This window comes from Citrus sinensis, chromosome 6, assembly GCF_022201045.2.
Source record: "Citrus sinensis cultivar Valencia sweet orange chromosome 6, DVS_A1.0, whole genome shotgun sequence".
Taxonomy (NCBI): Eukaryota; Viridiplantae; Streptophyta; class Magnoliopsida; order Sapindales; family Rutaceae; genus Citrus; species Citrus sinensis.
The window spans coordinates 12,806,605-12,826,983 of record NC_068561.1 but is presented as its reverse complement, the minus strand read 5'-3'; the positions used below and the strand labels follow the sequence as shown (position 1 = coordinate 12,826,983).

General features: G+C 32.2%; 2 protein-coding genes across 2 annotated transcripts; one reads left to right on the top strand and one right to left on the bottom strand.

The window, feature by feature from the left end:
• The first annotated feature begins 8,109 nt into the window (after positions 1–8,109).
• Positions 8,110–9,980, top strand: LOC102623649 (probable pectate lyase 19). Its single transcript, XM_025100074.2, has 4 exons — positions 8,110–8,345; positions 8,501–9,152; positions 9,307–9,549; positions 9,705–9,980. The coding sequence occupies exons 1-4, from the start codon at positions 8,110–8,112 to the stop codon at positions 9,927–9,929; spliced, it is 1,356 nt and encodes a 451-aa protein (XP_024955842.1). The 3' UTR covers positions 9,930–9,980.
• Positions 9,981–12,332: 2,352 nt separating this feature from the next.
• On the bottom strand, positions 12,333–18,971 carry LOC102612781 (phosphatidate phosphatase PAH1). Its single transcript, XM_006480652.4, has 11 exons — positions 18,662–18,971; positions 16,705–18,361; positions 16,013–16,605; positions 15,815–15,888; positions 14,601–14,685; positions 14,375–14,461; positions 13,891–13,963; positions 13,251–13,294; positions 13,024–13,152; positions 12,821–12,919; positions 12,333–12,717 (listed from the first exon to the last, which is right to left on the bottom strand). The coding sequence occupies exons 2-11, from the start codon at positions 18,200–18,202 to the stop codon at positions 12,661–12,663; spliced, it is 2,739 nt and encodes a 912-aa protein (XP_006480715.1). The 5' UTR covers positions 18,203–18,361; positions 18,662–18,971; the 3' UTR covers positions 12,333–12,660.
• Positions 18,972–20,379: the final 1,408 nt, after the last annotated feature.

Sequence of the window (20,379 nt, the reverse complement as noted above, 5' to 3'; positions counted from 1 at the left end):
TTTTCCTAATATTCCTTCATAAGAACTTTAGAAAATTGTGATCTCCCTATTATTGTTCACTTCAACTTGGTAATTGATATTTAATTAATCGTCTTTCTTTATTTTTTAAAGAAAATTGTAGCTAGTATTAATGTAATGAAAAGAGTTAATAAGTTATTCAAGTCCAACCAATATAATTAGAAGTTAGAATTACAGAATATTTTACCTACAATTTTAACTAAAAAATATTATGTAACTTTGATGTGTTGGTTGGAAGGGTGGTGTTGAAGCTTGGGTTGCTATAGGTTGCTCAAAATGTTGTTAGATTTTCTAAGAAGTGTACATGAAGTGACTAAATAAAGCTTGCTCAAAAAGCTTTTTCTTTTTTTTAATGTGGTTGTTGTACGTTTTAATTAAAATTAGTGTACTAATCTTCTTTTGTACTGGAATAACAAAAAAGTATGAAGAGTCTTTTGGATTACTTTGTTTCAGAAGATGCATTGAAGTGAGCGAAAAAAGTTCAAGTAGTCTCCATACAAAATCTAAATGAATTAGCTTTTTTTTTTTCCTAAACTTAATCTTTTATTTCTTTCAACTTTATATTTATTGAATTGTAAATGTTGATTCACTGACTGCTTTAATTTAGTTTAACTTTGACGCAAACTATTTAATAGATTAACTTAAGAGTTTTGGATGCAAAATTTGTACAAGTGAATTGAGGTTGATTATGTGCTTGTAATCTTTTTATATACTGTTAATTACTAATATGATAGCAAGTACATGCTTGTATTCTCCTGGTCTTTCATTTAGATTTTTTTTACATATTTTTACTGGATGAAAGAATTGATTACATATATGTTTCATTGAGAAATTTAATTAACGTTGCATTGTTATTTAAATATCTTTATTTATAGCTATTTGTCTTAATATTTACAATCCTTTTATGCATTGCTTGCAATGAGGCTTTTTTTTTGTAAGATTATTCTTCTACACCAATTAAGTGCTTTCTCAAGATTTTTTTTTTCATTATTACTATTATTATTTTAATCATGTAAGGCCTAGTGATAGATGGAAGAAAATGATGCACCAATAATAGATGATCAAATTATGAAATACTTTTGGGAAAAATCTTTAATTTTATAAAGATAAAAAAATAACAAGTACCTTCAAAGTCATCATTTGCTGCAACATTGTCTCAGCAAAGCAAGGATAAAAAAATTAAAATTAAGAAACAAGATAGCAAATTTAAGGAAGTTGAAGCATTTATGAAACAACAACCGATGTTTACTTAATTTTCCTTTTGATTAATGTTACTTTTATTTTTCTTTTACAATGTAATCTTATTTTTAGACTATTGATTTTTTTTTTTAACTTTTTAGATTTTAGATCTCTTTGTGATGGATTACATTTATGTTAATAATATTTTTCACTTTAAAGTTCTTTTTTCATTAAATTTTTAATTCTATGACTACATATTGTTATTAAAATTTATGTGAGACTATATAAATTGTCCTTAAAACAAATTTGAGACTAAATTAATTACGATTTGTATTTGCAAAAATTGTCATAAATAACAAATACTTGAGACGATTATGTAATATCACGATATGTAAACTTCAACAACAAAAAAAGTAGCATTGCTAATTGTATTTTCGAACCTCTAAAATGAAGATTTCTAGTAATTATTGAGACTATATTTACACATTCTTGAGACAAATATTATAGTCACTATAAATCACATATTGAGACAAATATTATAGTCACTATAAATTACTTATTGTGACAAATATGAAGTATCATTGATCGCATTTATAAATCTCTAATTTGACCATTTTAAGTACCATTTGTGACAATTTTAACTTAATTTTAAGGCAATGATTTTTTGTCACAAAAACATATTTTCAACATGACGAAAAACATTTTTCTTGTAGTGTTAATTTTTTGTGATAAAATATCATTTTTCTTGTAGTGTTTCATCACTTTTATGTTAGTTTACTTCTTTTACCTTTCATCTACAAGTCTTATATTTTAATTACAAAATTTATGCTTTATTTTACATTTAATATTGATTTACAAGTTTTATGTTACACATTGTAAGTTTTTATTTTGTTTATTGATAATGCATCAATTTACTACTCTTATGTCAATTTACTTGTTTTACCCTCCAATGTACCAATATTATGTTTCTTTTACATAATTCATTTTTTATTTTACACTTAATGTTGATGTACAAGTTTTATAATATGTTTATAAGTTTTTATTTTTTTTTTCTAGTAATAAACTAATTTATCATTTTTATGTTAATTTACTTGTTTTACCTTTCATTTATGAGTCTTATGTTTCAATTACTTAATTTATGTTTTATTTGACATTTATTGTTGATTTATAAGTTTTATATTATATTTGTAAGTTTTTATTTTTTATTTTTTATCATTGATACACCAATTTACCAACCCTATATTAATTTACTTATTTTACCTTTGTTTTATAAGTCTCATGCTTTATTTACATAATTTATATTTTATTTTATGTATATTATTGATTTATAAGTTTATGTTAAATTTATATGTTGTTGATGCCGAAATCTGCTTGAGTTGGTTAATGATTCAAATCTCATATTCATGCATCAACATTAAATTTATGTGGTGGTGGAACAGCTTGTCAATCATTAAGAATGCCCTGCGGCCACTACTAAATAACTCAAGAAAGCTTAAAATTACAAAGAATGGTAAGAGGTGCCGGAAGTTTTTCCGGCAATAACTCTCCAACGCTTAAGTCAGTTTATGAGTTTACCAGAATAAAAATAAATAATTTCTATTTAGAACAAAAAATAGAGATTAAAAGCTCAAAAATAAAACCAAATACAAATACGACGAATGAATTTCTTTTTTAGCTTGGCCGAATCCTTCTGCTTGAAAAAGAAACATCCAAAGAAGCAGGTAGCCACGTTGGCATAGGCAACGCCCCACTTCCGTTTTAGATTCTCCATTTTTCCCCTCCTTCTGCTCACCATCTTTTATAATGTTATGCTTGTCTTCCCAGAATGGGCTTTGAATACACAAGTAAATGTCTAGGCTTTGGTGAGGATAGTTTGGCCATTGCATTTTGCAAGTAAGATGGATGGTGGAGAAAAATGAGGAGTGCACGTAACTCTCCAGCAAATCCTACCAACAATTACATTTTCTTATTAATTAATCTCCTTTTTTTATCCCTAGACATATGTTTTATGTTTTATTTATATAATTGATGTTTAAATACAGTACTAAAATTATCGCATCATAAAATGACCCATTAGAAGCAGCTTATATTCCAACCAAGTATAAGTGCAGTAAAAATCCAAGAGTCACTAACGTGAGTATAGTTAATTTCATTATATATCAAAAAGGTTGAGATTTTTAAACTGATTAAATCCCTCTTGAATAGGAACTTGAGAATATTAACATACGAATATACAAGGTTTTTTTTTTTTTAATTCTCTATTTCGGACATTATTTAATATCATTTTTTAAAGTTCAGAATTCAGATCGATAACGATAAATAAATAAATAAATAATGTTATTGATTATGCAACTCTGTGTATATAAAAGTTCAGCAAATTTGAATTTACAAAATTTTGGGTCCAAACAAGAAAATTAACAACTATACTCATGCATGTTCCAATCTATAGAGGATTAAGAGAATTATATATATGAATTTGATAATGAAAATTACATCAATTAATCCTCAATTTCCGGTAAGTCATCAAAGAAATTTGCAAAGAGACTAACTATGACCTGTAATCAACTCATTAAGGTGGTACTGGTCCCGGAATCTCAAAATCCTTCAACCAAGATGATGAGCAATTTTTGAACAAGAACGGTGATGAAGATGTAGCAAATTTCTCACGATCTCCTCTTTTAGTTCTTTTTTTCTTTTGATGCCAATGTGCCGAAACTTCAGCAGCTACTCCAAAACCTAATGGATGTTTGGGATTTTGTTTTATAATAAGTGTTTGAAGGTTTTTGTTTTTTGATTTATTCTTTGGTGGTCTGCCTAGACCACGCTTAATTTTTTTCATAACTTCGCTTGACATGATCTAAGAAATTAAAAAAAATGATAGAATATAATTTTTCTCAAACATAAGTTATAAGAAAGGAGAATTTTGAGTTTACATTATGTAGTTTGATAATTAATCCTAATGAGACTCTAATTAGGAATCTATATATGAGCTTAGAATTTCGACAGTCCCACTGCCACTTAATTTTTTTTTCTTTAAGAATATAAATAAATAAAAGAATATATTGTTTATTCTTAGTGCTATAAGTAAAACCATTATGTTTTGGATGACCCATTTCTTGGTTTTTAGAAACTTATGTTCATCAAGAGGAGTTAAGATTATTAACTTTCTGAAAGAAAATCAAAAGCATATATAATCTTTTTCCTTTCAAAATTTGGATTTAGAAATTTGAATTGGAATTCTCTCGCTCTCCTTAATTTAAGTTTAAGGAAATTGTAAAATAATAATACTAATTTATTATTATAATAAAATACTTTAAATTTTTCTACAACTAATTTTAGTTATTTAATATTATGCCTCTATTAACTTATTAATTTTTACTAACGTAAAATAAAAATTATAATAATTTATTTAAATAATAGAATGAGTTTTGGTTCAAATTCTTAAGTTTTAATAGAACATGAATTCAATATCCTATAAAAAATAAACAGTTTAATTAATTTTGTTTATTGCTTACTTATAATATAATAGTATAACACTATAAGTTAAGCTTAAGCTTGTTGGCAAAACTGAAATAGGTGGTTACTCTACAAATATAAGTGCACTGAAAGAGAAAGTAAAAATCACACAAGTAAAATCAATTAATAAATTGATTATGGGGTTTATCAGGTCGGGGTTGATCTTGTTCTTCTCCCTTGCCACCTCCATTCACCGACTGTGTGGTGGGAGTGAGCTGAAGAAGCCATGAATGCCACCATTCAAGCCTACGATCCTATTCTTGAAACTATCATCAAATATTTTAATTTGTATCAAAAGTAAGCTAAATATCATTATAATTTGTCGGTATTATACAGTAATGAGGTTCACAAATTTCTTAGAAAACGAGATGTTTTTAATTTTTTATTCTTTTACCTCTATTAGTTAGCAATTAGCACAACATCACCCTTATGTTTGTCTTTTCTCAAAGCAGAATCTTCAAAGTAATAGTTTTGACACTTTGATCCATCTTGGTTTATATTTATGACAATATAGCCCTCATGTTAAAGAGCCTATTTTGCTTTGGGGTGCCATATATAGTGCCGAGAAGGCTGAAGCCACTGCTGACTTAAAAAGGAAATTGAAAGTTATTTTTGTTTTACTTATCATTAAAAATCATTATTAGTATTAAACGGGCAAAAAAGGGTTCATGGCTATCAAGGTTGACTTGGAAAAAGCTTATGATAGATTGAGCTGGAATTTCATTTATGAAACCTTAACGGAGTTAGCCCTGCCTATTGGTCTTATTCAATTAATAATGGAGTGCATTACTTCTACTAGTATGAATATCTTATGGCATGGTGAATTAACGGATGATTTCTCTCCCAGTAGAGGTGTAAGACAAGGTGATCCTTTGTCACCCTATATTTTTGTTCTCTGTGTTGAAAGATTGAGTCATGGGATTTATCAATCAATTCATCAAGACCATTGGAAGCCTATCCGCTTATCTAGGCTGGGTACCCCCTTAAGCCATCTTTTTTTCACGGATGATCTTCTCCTATTTGCCGAAGCTACTAGTGGGCAAGCACAGTGCATTAATTCAGTCTTAGGAGATTTTTGCTTGAGCTCGGGCACAAAGGTTAATCAATCTAAGACACATGTTTATTTCTCTAAAAATGTCCCAGATGCTGTTGCCACGAGAATATGGCGAGATTTGGGGTATACAGTAACGAAGGACTTGGGTAAGTATTTGGGCATGCCTTTGTTGCACAGTCGTGTCTCACAGCAAACATATCAAGGGATTTTAGATAAGACGGACCAAAAGCTTTTGGGTTGGGCAGCCTCTCAGCTTTCTCTTGCAGGGCGTATCACTCTTACACAATATGTCCTTCAAGCAGTCCCTATTTATGCTATGCAGACTACCAATTTACCGGGTAGTATTAAGACTAAACTTGATCAAATTTGTAGACGATTTTTGTGGAGTGGAAATGATGAATTACGAAAAATGAGCCTAGTTAGTTGGCATAACATTTGCCAACCAAAAATGGCAGGCGGTCTCGGGTTCAAAAGGTTGGATATCATGAATGAAGCGCTGCTTTTGAAGGTTGCTTGGCATTTAATCACTGAGCCTAACAAACTGTGTGTCCAGGTGCTATCCACAAAATATGGAGTTCCTCCATTGGAAATCCCTCATACTCTACCTACTCGGTATGGCTCCCATTTATGGAAATCAGTTGGTCGAGTTTGGGATTATGCTAAGCGCGGGATTCGCTGGATTGTTGGTAATGGGTGGAAAGTCAAATTTTGGTGGGACTGTTGGGCAACGACACCTCTTACTCTTGCGGACTTAGCCATTCATCCGATACCTCCTGACCTTTCTGATTTGTATGTTGCAGACTTTGTTTCCACAGATGGGTCCTGGAATTGGCCAAAGTTTAGTCACATCTTACCCCATCAGGCAGTAATGATAATTGCTTCAATCCACCCCCCGTCAGCTTGCAATGGTGTGGATCAAGTTTATTGGGCAGCATCACCTCAAGGAGACTTTACGGTGAAATCAGCATATGATTTGTTAGATCAATCTCGTGGGCAGGAAAGGGACTCTTACTGGAAGATAGCTTGGTCATGGAAGGGCCCGCAAAGTATCAAGATTTTTATTTGGCTGGTGTTGCACAATAGATTAAAGACTCGGGCAGAACTAGCAACACGACGCTTGAACATTGAACCATCTTGTGAAAGGTGTGGGGCTGGTTTAGAGAATACAATTCATGTGCTCCATGACTGTCCCTATTCGAAAGCTGTTTGGCTACGTCTTCTTTGAGGGAACAATCATCAACATTTTTTCGAGTCTAATCTTGCAGACTGGATGTCTGCGAACTTGCAATTCTAGAGCACTTCATTAGGTACTAAACTTTGGCGAGTCATCTTTGGCGTTGCTATTTGGCGGCTCTGGTTTTGGAGAAATCGATTTATTTTCACCAAAGATCACTGGGAGAGTAGTGCTATAGCATTAGATATAAAAGTAAGGGCTGCTGAAATTCAACAATGTAATTCCTCCCTTACTGCCACTGATAAGAGCCGTGTCGAAAAATGGATTCGATGGGGTGCTCCTACTTGGCCTTGGGTTAAGTTGAACACTGACGGTGCCAAGAAGCCTTCAGACCATGCAGGAGCTGGCGAACTCATTCGTGATTACAAAGGAGTTTGGCAGATCGGATATTGTGCTAACTTAGGCTTTTGCTCAGTAACATCTGCTGAGTTGTGGGGTTTATTTCATGGGTTATCCATAGCTTGGCTCCATGGTTATCGTAGGGTGATAGTGGAAGTGGACAGCAGGTGCATCTTGCAGCTAGTCTCTAATTCAAACCCCACCATCAATGAGCATCTTTCTCTAATCACAGCCATCCAAGAGCTAATCGGACGAGATTGGTTGATTCAAATGAATCATATTTATCGGGAAGCAAATGCAGCATCTGACTTTCTTGCTACCTATAGTTTAGCTTTTCCTGTGGGTCTGCATTATTTTCAGTCCCCTCCTTTGAATTTGCTTAACATTTTAAACAATGATGTTTCTGGGGTTGCACACTCCCGTTTAGTGTTGCCTTAGCTCTTTTTCAGAGCCCTTTATTAATAAAAGAAAAAAAATCATTATTAGTATTAAACTGGTGAGCCACATGTTTGAATGAAATTTTCTAATTTTGATACATTTTTTGAAAAATTAAATTAAATTAAATATCTATGTTTATACTACAATCGTTAAGTGAACTTGGTTCTCCTCTTTCTACGCAACAATTAAAACTTAGAGCCATAAAAATTTTTCTAAAAATCAATATAAAAACACATGATCAACATCTCATCAAATCACAAGTAAAAAGTTCAATCCTACAGATCTTGAGCTTTTGTACATTAGAATAACATATTTGAAAAAGAAAATGCAAATGGAGCTAACTAAGCTAAGATTATTCTTTCTCTTCTCTTTTGCCGCTTTGATCCCTTGCCTATCAGCTAATATCAGTGAGGTCGATGAGGTATGGAGGAGACGAGCTGAAGAAGCCATGCAGACCACTGAGCAGTACTATGATCCAAACCCCGTAGCTATTGCCAGCCACCTGAACATGAAAGTTCAAGAGTACGTGAATAACATTACTAATATTAAAAGCTCTTACCTGTTAGCGTTAGCATGTTTCAAAACATAGATTTCAAGCTAAATTGTTATATTTAATTTTAATTTAAAAATGTGACTACACAGGAGAATAATTAATTCTATTAATATTTTAACATTAGATAAATATGAATACAAAGTTGATATAAATTTTTTGTGGGTTGCAGTTTGTCAAAGCAGACTGCTGCTAGGAGGGGCTTGTTGAATGCAGAATCAGGGCAATGCGAGGCAACAAATCCAATTGACAATTGCTGGCGTTGTAAAGAGAACTGGGCAGAAAATCGACAAGCGTTGGCGGGTTGCGCACTCGGTTTCGGCATCAAAGCCACTGGAGGAAAAGGTGGAAAAATTTATGAGGTGACTGATCCTTCTGACAATGACATGGAGAACCCTAAGGTTGGGACTCTACGACATGCAGTGATCCAAAAAGAACCTTTATGGATCATCTTTGCCAAGGATATGAACATTAAGTTGCAACAAGAATTGATTGTCCAGGGTAAGAAGACCATAGATGGGCGTGGGGCCAATGTACACATTGCCAATGGAGCTGGATTTATGCTGCAGTTTGTGCAAAATGTGATCATTCATGGGATTCATATTCATAACATTTCTCCTCGCAGTGGTGGTATGATTAGGGACTCTGTGGATCATGTGGGAAAGAGGGGTCAAAGTGATGGGGACGCTGTTTCAATATTTGGTTCGTCAAATATTTGGCTTGATCATCTTACATTATCTCAAGCCCATGACGGGCTCATTGATGCCATTCAAGCATCCACAGCCATTACCATTTCAAACTGCCACTTCTCCAACCATGATAAGGTGACTATAATTTAATTAAATTTTGACTTTATGTGTGGTATGCTACATACTCTATAATATATCAGGATAGTTCAAGTCAACATCAAATCCAAATTCAAACTTTTGATTATTGAAAAGATTATTATAAATTGTGGTGTGCTTTGTAATTTTACAGGCAATTTTGCTAGGTGCAAGTGATACTTTCACAGAAGATAAAAAAATGCAAGTGACTGTAGCATTTAATCGTTTTGATAAGGGACTGGTTCAAAGAATGCCATGTGTCAGATTTGGTTTCGCTCATGTTGTGAACAATGATTACAATCAATGGGAAATGTATGCAATTGGTGGTCTCAAAGGCCCCACCATTCTTAGCCAGGGTAATAGGTTCTTTGCCTCAGATAACCAAAATACCAAAGAGGTAATGTATTTTCTACAAGAGATAAGATCTCTATTATTCAGAGTTCACTTAAACAATCTTTTTTCATACACATAAAAAAGACCTAAAGTTCATATCAGAAGAGAATTCAGTTCATGCATATAATGAATTAATCCTAATTATTTGTTTGCATGCAGGTGACCAAGAGAATGAATTGCAGCCCTGAAGAAGGGAAGAATTGGATATGGAGATCGGAGGGAGATGTATTTTTGAATGGGGCTTATTTTAATTCATCTGGTGACCCAAAAAAGCAAATCGAATACCAAATGGATGATGTAATTAAACCAAAGCCAGGAACAGAAGTTGAGAGGATCACAAAATTCGCTGGGGCACTTGTTTGCAAGCCAGGCCAGAAATGTTAATATGCAAGATTTTTTGGATTGATAGAGAAACAATGGCTTAGTCATATGATAAGGTTGGCTCACTGGTGTCGGTTAAAATAATAGCCAAAACATTAGAGAGAATACCAGGACGAAAAAATGAGAGGAGGAAGAAAATAATTGAAAGATATCCCCTCTCATTTAGTCCAATTTTTTTCACTGATTTTATTGGCTTTTTTAACTAGATCCAACATTAAATTTTTTATTTTTTTAAAAATTCAATGCAATCAATCAACATGATTGATATGCTTATTTGTAATTCTAATGGTGTTTCTTTATCAGAAACACAAAATTAATAATTTTTTTTATTATTTAATAGTTAATCACGAGCATTGATAATTGATTTATTTGTTTAATTAATTACTTTGTGGGTGTTACTTCTTTTCATTAGAGTAAATTTTATGATAGCATGATTAAAATATGGCATAAATATTGTGATAAACATAAATTTTATAAATTACACATAAGACTAGTAAATGGAAAATAGAACAAGTAAATTAATACAAGAGTGGTAAACTTACTTTTTAAAATTACAAAATACTTGTAAAAAATAATATAAAACTTGTAAATCACTAATAAATTTTCATTAAATAAAAAATTGTTTATTAATTTAATTTGACTAAACAAAGCAGAAAGTCAACCATCAATTGAAAACAATTTTTTTTTAAAACAATTAGAATAAGTTTTATTGAAGTTATTTAACCATAAATTATGTATTCATTCTAGACATTCATTTTTTTTTCATTTTCTATGATAGTATTGTTTACTACATAGGTTAATTAAGCAAAATTATTTTTCTTAATGTGAATCAAGCTAAAATATATATATATTTTTATATTACCAGACTTATTAGATAAATTAATAAAAGTTTGATCTAATTTTAAATTTTATTCATGCTTCAGGTAATTTTAAACTTTTTTTTTTACTTTTATTTAAACATTATTTGAGATTACTGTCGAGGAGTTTAGAAGGACACAAAATACCTTATCTTACAAACAACTTTGAAAACATGAAAAGAATAAGTTTTCAAAATCCTATTTTGAGAATAAGTTTTATTCTTAATAATATATATATATATATATATATATATATATATATATATATATATATATGTATATAATCACATGTTTTACATAAACCCAAAACTAACTATTATTGTTCAATTTAGAAACAAAATCAGAAAATTTATAAGGTAATTATTATTATGAGGAGTTTTTATTTTATATCTGTAAGTTATTATTTTTTCAATAATTCTTATATTAATTTACTTGTTTTATTTTTCATTTACGAGTTTTATATTTCATTTACATAATTTATATTTTATTTTACACTTAGTAATGATTTACAAATTTTATATTACATCTATAAGTCTTTCTTTTGTTTACAAATAATACTCCAATTTACCACTCCTATGTTAATTTACTTGTTTTACCTTCTATTTACAAGTCTTATGTTTCATTTAACAAATTGATGTTTTGTTTTACACTTATTGTTGATTTACAAGTTCTATATTACATCTGTAAGTTTTTATTTTGTTTACCAATAATAAATCAATTTACCACTCATTTGTTAATATACTATTTTACCACTCTTATATTAATTTAATTTTTTGACCTTTCATTTATAAGTTTTATGTTTCAATTATACAATTTATGTTTTATTTTATATTTAATATTGATTTATAAGTTTATGTTACATTTATAAATTTTATTTTGTTTACTAATAATACATCAATTTACTACTCCTGTGATTTAATTGTTTTACTCTCTATTACAAGTATTATTTCTCCTTTACATAATTTATGTTTTGTCTACACTTATTTTTGATTTATTAGCTTTATATTATATTTGTAAGTTTTTACTTTGTTTACCACTGGTGCATTAATTTATCACTCGTATGTTAATTTACTTATTTTACTTTCTATTTATAAGTCTCATACTTTGTTTATATAATTTATGTTTAATTTTACGCTTAATATTAAATTATAAATTTTATGTTAAATTTATGTCTTATATTTAATTTACATAATTTATATTTAAACATAATATTAAAATTACGGTATTATAGACTGACTTTATTATTATTAATAACTTTTTTTATTAAGAGTTTAACTGTGCGAACGTGACTTTTTGACTTCCGTTTTAATTTTTTTTTTTAAATTTTCGTTTTATCTGGGTTGACTTTTAGTTGGACCCAAAAGCACAGAGGGCCACGGTTCTCCCAATCGAATCCATAGCGATTGATTCTTTCGCGGGGCAATAACATTATGCTCCCTATATTCTTACTTTTTCGCAGGTAAAGATATAGTCTCTTGTGACGAGACCAGGATGTCAGAGGGTCCTTCTGTAGTGTCGGCAGAGAATAGGGATAGCAATAACAGGGCACTTAAATAATGCTATCCTACTTGATTGAAAGAGCTACAGATTTAAAAAATGGCCATGGCAATTAGTATCAATGAGTGGCGAATGAGCTTTTAATGTGTAAGAGGGCCGTATATTTATCAACTACAGTTGAACTTCGAGTACAAGATGAATCGTTTACAAATCATAAACAGTAGCCAAACGCAAACGACCCAATCATCAGATCACATCTGGCCCGGATTTGGGATCGAAATGAAGAATGTCAAGCTCATCCACATTTTTCCGGGGACTCCAGGCCATTGATCACCTTGTTCTTTTGTTGGTATAAAGGAACCGTGTCTATAAACCACCCGCTAAATCTCAATTTCCAGCAATGGAATTCTCCAAAAGTTCCATGAGTTATAATCCTCCTGCCGAAGAGGGAAAAACCAGTCTTAATAAAACCTTACTAGTAAAACTTCCAATTTTACATTCCAAAGCCTCAAGTATGTATATAGTCAGATCACTCCTCACCTGCTCAACCAATGAGGTTGGTGGAAACATGTCATTGACGAGAGTGTGTAAAGATGTATACGACTTAACATCAATACGGTGACTAATGGCCACCTCTCCCTGTGAATTTGAGAGAATTTATTAGAATCATTTTCATTAAAGAAAAAGATTGAGATTCTTTTTTAAATGAAGATGCCATGTGAGCATCCGTAGAAAAAGCATACCTTTGGGTTAATGATAAAAATTTTTCCCTTCGGGATGCCAATCTTCCTGTAGCTGAGCTCATCAGTATCTCTATTTCCAAAGCCAGCATAGAATGGATTGTAGTCAGATGGGAAGAGTTTCTTAATATCCTGCAAAAGACGAATCTCCGGAATTATATCCTCACAGAAAAAAGAAATAAGGATCCAAATGGTTGTGGTAATAATCATTTCAGTTAAATGGTATTTACCTCTAAACAAGCAATCTTGAATTCATGAGGTGCTCTTCTAATTACTGTCATCAGCATACATGGACAATAAAACAATCAATTAGTGATACAAGTATACATTCATTTGGAGAGGGCCAAAAAAATTATTAAAAAAAAAAAACGAGTATTAGCATGCAAGAAAAGGATGCAAGCCCAATAAATGTGGCAGAAAGGATATTGGTGAAAACTACAACTTGTATTCCTCTTGTGAGTCAATGACTTAATGATGAAGGGACAAGGTAGGCTACACATTGCTTCGAGATGACAATGAAAGTTCAAGGCCACATTAGTAAGCTTCCAAGGTGAGCTAATATAAAAAAGTTTGTTCCATAGGCACATTGCATTCTTGAAATTTAATAAAAGTTCATTAAAAATGGAGTTGCAGTGCATAAACTCATTTAATACCGGATAAACACACACACACACACACACACACACACACACACACACACACACACACACACACACACACACACACATATGCAACCAAGAATTTAAAGGAACTTCTTCAGAGTAATCCGAATGTTCCCACAATGTAGCTGGAAATGAAAATATATGCATCAGAAAAGTCACTCTAATGTATTTCAATGCAAAAAGGACTTCCAAAGGAAAAAGACCCCACCTTCACGGAATAACGAGGGGAATAATCCATCCGGTGAAATAACAACAGGTCCATTGGGCAAAGCGTTACCATCCTGCAAGAATAAATGAGATAACTTTCGGCTATGCAATAGTGGCAGCAACTTAACAAAATAAACCCAGAACAACACGAGGAAAAAACCATATGTGCCAGTACAAAAGCCACATAGAGAGGCAGTAATTGTGATTTAACCAGCCATGTAAGCAAAACATATGTAAAACAACCATGATTTTTCAGGTGTAGAAGTAACGCCCAATCAGTTACCGGAACAAAATTGCTGGTCTGTGGTACATCCTACTGTACTAAACTTTTTCATTTCAGTGCCAACCTCCTTACCAAGCAATAACTTTAGCATCTTACTTCATGTAACTTTGACTCTTTATGGTTATAGTCAACAACAAAGAGCAAAACAATGCCAATCTAGATGTATTACATGAGTGTATTAAAAATGGTGTAAATTTTATACCTGCTTCAGGTTGAGTAAAAAACTTCTGGTAAGATATGCCTGAACAATAGCACGTGCACTCAGAAAAAGCAGCTGGTATCCGTTTTCCTGTGGTGAAAACAAAATTCAAAAGTCCACATCAATCTCTCAACATGAAACATTTTTGTTCCAGATGCATGTGAAATGCAACTGAGCTATATTTTTAGATCATGGAATAAGATCAGCAGTCACTGACGAGGCAGCATACCTTAATTGCTGAGAAAAGTTTTGCCACACCAGACTGTGTCCAGTCCTTCCCAACCAAAGGCATGAACTGGCCTAAAACATCGGACCTGAGAGAAATGCACAATAAAAAGTAATCTATATTATAAGAAAACATCCAGGTGAAAATATTATTATTATTCAGCTTTGGCTAAAACATCACATTTTCTCTTGATACATTGCATGGCAAGAACGCTCAAAATTTTTTAAATCTAATAATCATCATGGACCACAGTTTCTTGTACTCTAACATAGCATTTAACAATGAGATACCAGAATTTTCTTTCTTGGAGATTAATGCACACATATCTGCATGTCTACAGCATTGATCAAGCAACCTGAAGTGAATTTTTTTTTTTAAAAAAATGTATTGTTCCTTTGAACATCTTAGAAATAGGGAGGGGAAAAAAAACACCAAGAAGGGGAAATCACCTCCAAGAGGAAAAGCAAATATACAGCAAGAATATAAATCAATTGGCCAGTAGTCCAAGTTTCAGCATGTTCCCAGGGGTTTCTAATTTAGGAGGCAAATGTCTTGAAGAAGGATACCAACAACATGAAAATAACCAAGATAACTCCAGACTGATCAACAAAGCTAAAAGAATTAAAAATACTAGTGAACATACATATTAGAATCATTTTAAATGCATCCCCAACAATGTAGTAGACTGAACTATGCATAAAACAGTCATTATATCCAATGTTTTCAGCAATAACAACCACTATAAAAATTTTATGAGTTAAACTAAGAACAAGGATGAAAAAGTAGTAAACATAACATAGATAGGCTGTTACGATAAACCCAACTTCTATTCAGTAATTGGACCTAACATATTTTGGCCAAGGGATGACAATGGGCTAGATCACCGAACATCAAATAAGCGTCCTAGTCTTTTCTCATCTGATTTAGTTCCCTTGAGGCCCAGAACTTTATTTAATGTGCAGAGTCTAGAACTTTAATGTTTTGCTTATACAGTTAACAACTTCAATAATAGGGGTATTGCCATTAACTACACCAGATTATATTGTTATATTCTACAAAAACAAGCCAAACAATAAGAGATCCATATTCTATCGTAAAAAATCACAGATAAGGAAAAACCTATTAAGAAAAAATAGCATTGTAATTAACTTTAAAGTCATTGAAAGTAATAAATTACAAGTTAAAAGCCCATTTGTTGAAGAAATCAACTGTCTTACTTGGTAATTGTTCCATCAACATCTGAAATCACAATTTTTGCATTCCACTTCCACAAGTAAAGATGCGCTTCAACCTAGTTATAATGAACACCATCAGCAATTAAAAATATCAAGGAAAATAAGGGGTAAAGTAAGAAATCAAAGTCTACAATCTTTCATCATCATCTGGGGGGGGAAAAAAAAGGATGAAAGGCAAACCTGTTGTGTTCCTAGAACCCGGGTAGAAAAACTGAAAGTTATCATATTCTGACCATCTTTCAAATTCAAAGATGCTATCTGCTCACTTGTGGGAACATTGGTCCGAATTAATTGCTTGTGAGGAGACTCAATTTTGACAGTGGATTCTGGGGATTCTTGTGAGTTCAGCAAACCACTTTCAGAATCAACAAATACCTCCTCACTTGATGAATTACTGCTTGTATGCTCAAGTGTTTTGACCCTTCTAAACGGAATAGGCCAAAGCCTCCATCTACGTCCAGAGGGGGTAGAAGTAATACCAGAATCATTGTCCTTAGACTTTTGTGTATCCTCCTGTTCCACGGGGATTGCATCTTTTGGATCAATAGATACATCTAAACCAAATGCAGCCATTCCAAGAACAATAGGAGCGGCTTTTTCCCATGTCAAGTACCTCTCTTTAAATCTGATGACTAAATTTTCATTCTTAATAATTGATGCAGAATTGCTTTTGAATTCATCTTCAGATATACGATGTGCATCAAAGGCTTCAGCTGCAGCATCTGAGCCCATCCCGGAGCAAAGTTCACTGCCACAGAGTGAGATCTCGAACCCTACAGATATAAGATGAATGAAAAGAAAATCAGTAATCAGTAAGAATCAATCAATGATACAAGATCCACGATTTCAAGTCAGCCACATAAGGTCTTTACTTTTGCCTGGAGGAGTCAATATTCCTTCACTTGAAGTTGTTCCTTGGGGTTCCACACACTCACTTTTACTGCAGTCATCCTTGTGTACAGGTCTATGCAGACTGTCACCCATTCCTTCAACTGCCATTGGTGTACCATTTTGTTCAGTCTTCCACTCTGTCTCATTACTAACAGAACCAATAGATTCATTGTCAAAAACCACATTTTCTGTATCCAATCCTGCGTCCTCAATCACATCCGGTTCAACCTGTAGATCTGGAGAGCTCTTTTTGCTAGTAGAGCAAGGACTGCATGTAGGAGTTAACCCATCATCTTTTCTATATACATATGCATCTTCGGTTTCATCAACATCTTCAGTTTTATTACCATCTTCGGTTTTACTACCTAATAAATGACTTTCAGGAGAATTCTCTGCTGAAGCCGGAATTTCCAAAGATGAATTTTCAGGAGAATTCTCTACCTGCTTGGCTAATGCTGTTAGTTCCAAACAGCTTTGAAAAACATCTTCTCTCTTAATATCAGCAGAACCAATGCCTGTTTGAGGACCTTCTTCCTTGATTGCAATGTTCTGAGTTTCGCCATCTTGACAGACGTGTTCCCCCTCTCCTTCACAAACCAGCTGACGGCCAGAAGCCAGGTCATCATCATCCGTGGTGCAGTTATTATCACATTCAACATTTGCTGTAGAAGAATTAAACTTACTAATATAATCATCACCCCACACATTATCACTTGAACTGAACTCCCCATTGTCCTCACAAAATTCAGCTCCTTCACCTGGTCCCAAATGAAACTGGGGAGTACTTAGTTGTACATTCTCAGTAGTCTGTTCTGATGCTGAGACAGGAGCCGTAAGTACATGACCATCCACACTCACCAATATGACTTCAGAATCTGAGCCCTGAGCTTCCCGATAGGGCTTACCATCCAAATTCTGATAACGATTAGACCCATAATCGGACATCTCAACTGAAGCTTCCAGAGAGGATTGCTCATCTTGGTATTCATAAAGCCTCCGATCACCATCAGATTCAGCCCTCTGAAATCTGTCTGCACTTAAGGAGTCACATTCATCTCGTATTCGAGTCAACCCAGAATCAGAGACACTATGTTCTATTCTACAAACTTCCACCGCGTTTCTACTATCACTATTACTATCAATAAAACTACCATCATCAGTTGTAAGTTCCACGCTCTCATTTGGCTCATTACGTTTACCAGAATCAACCTCTCCTATAAAATAAGCTTCCCCAGAATTATCAAGATACATATGAAAATTAGCTTCAACACCATTAACAGTTATGCGGACAACCTTTTCAGCTCCCTTGAGGACACCCTGAAATTTACCAAACCGAACATACCAAGGCGTGCTTTGAAACGATCCATCTTGCTGCTGAACCACGATCACATCAACAGCTCCACCAAAGGGATGAAACGGGGTGGCAACAGAGTATACACCTTGTGAAATTAGGCTCCCAACTTTGCCCACCACATTCATTTCATCAATCTACCAGTAACCAACTTGATCAGATTCTAGTCAAATAAAAAAAACCCTATTCCAGTTCACCTTTTCCCAATCCAATTTTTCTTTCAATCAAACAATCCCAAAAAAGATTTTAGTTCCTCCAATAATCAAAAGCCTCTTATTCAGTTGTATCTGCATTATTTAAAACTCAAAATAAATACACATGCAACAAGAAAACAAAATTGAAATCACTGTCGACACGAGGTAATTTACAGCACCAATAATCCATCCAATTGCCAAGAAAAAAGAATATCTTTGGCATAAGATTCAAAGATTTCTTACATTTTCTCAGCAACCAAACAGAACACAGATTGAGAAGAGAAACTGCATTGAGAAATTAAATTTACACATCCCTAGAAGCATGCCAAAAATTAAAAATTGTTCAAACTTTGAACAAATGAAAGAAAAATTCAAAGGCGGTTTTGAACTTACAGATTCAAAAAATCGGAAATGACGATGAAACCAGCTAATCTCTCACCAGCAGCTGAAGAAATTGAAGCAATTGTGTGTGCGTATTGTGTGTATATCTCTCTGACTTCTTGAAGGTACTTAATTTTGTTGAATTTTCAATTCTTTGGCTTCTAATTTTATTTTTTAAAATATTTTTATATTATGTTTTGTAAATAAATTCTGGGCAGTTAAAGATTCCTGGCTGCTTCAAAATTTGGACTTTTTTTCTCGAGGGGTTGTTTGGATAACAAGTAGACCGCCCAGAAACAGAAAGCTTCTTTAAGTCTAGCAAAATAAATATATATATGCGATTCTGAGCCAGTATTCAACAACTAGTCCTGTGGTTTGAGTTTATTGACGGAAATACCTTCGGAGGTGGTGTGTAATTGTTGACTTAATGGCTGGGTGTTTTTGGAATTACGTGCGGGCTCTTTGTAAATTAGATTTCTCACGTGTGTACTGAACCGGGCCAGCACCGCTTCTGTGCCATTATTATTGTCTTGAAGTAACAAAATTTAATCAATGAAACTTCTAAGAAACACTGGAAAAAGAAATATAATAATAAAAGACAAGAAAAATGACGAAATGCCCCCTCCACTATTTCTTAAAAGAAAAAATTTTAGGATTATAATTTTAAACGGTTAACCATGCTTAAAATCTTTTAATTTTTAATTTAAAATCCTTTATTTAAATCTTTAATTTTTGTGAGAGAGCTAGTTAAATCTTTGATTAGTTTCTTTAAAAATGTAGAATTATAAAAGTTGTCTAGAAGAATAGGTTCGATTCGAAAGAAGTAATTTCAATAGTTAAAAAATAGATTCTTTTGTAATAAAATTAAATAATTCAAAAAATGAGTAATGATTTTTTTATTAACTTTTTTAAAAGATAGGAAGTTGAGTCAAAAAATGAGTAATGATATTGCGTATAAAGAAGGGACTTGATATAAATTTTGAGTAATGATAGACGTCCCAAAACTTTTATCTTTAATGTTATCTCAAATGATATAATATATGATGTGTCATTCATTAAGTAATTAATAATTATTTATAATATTAAAATGAATTAATTGCATTATTTTACCTTTCAATTGATGAATAGAATCTCGTTCTAGATAATTTTTGAGATAAAATTATAGGATGCGTCACACTTATATCCTAAATGATGGGTTACTAATCAATGACTATCACATTATATTTGGGAGTAACGATAAATATCTTAAATTTTTTATTCTTAATTTCATCTCAAATAATGTATCATTCATTAAATAATTGATAATTCTTTAAATGATTGATAATTGCTTACAAAATTCGGGTAAAATAATTATATTATCTCATAAACCGATTAATAAGTATCACATCATTTGAGATAATTTTTTGAAATAAAAATTTAGAATTTATAATAGTAATAGTTGATTTTTTATATACTATTATTAATGAGACAAATTTTCACCAATAAAATAATTTCTTACTAACAACTAAAATATTATATTATTTGAGATACAAACTTTATAAACATATTATTACTTTTAAAAAATTTCAATGATATGATGAATCCATTGATTCTGTAATATTCAATTATTAATCACATGCACACCGAATTCTTTTTACAAGTTTTGGAATAATTTTATCTATCACCACACTGATCACATGATTTTTTTAATTTAAAATATTAGATTATCTTTCTTTTAAATGAGTAATCCT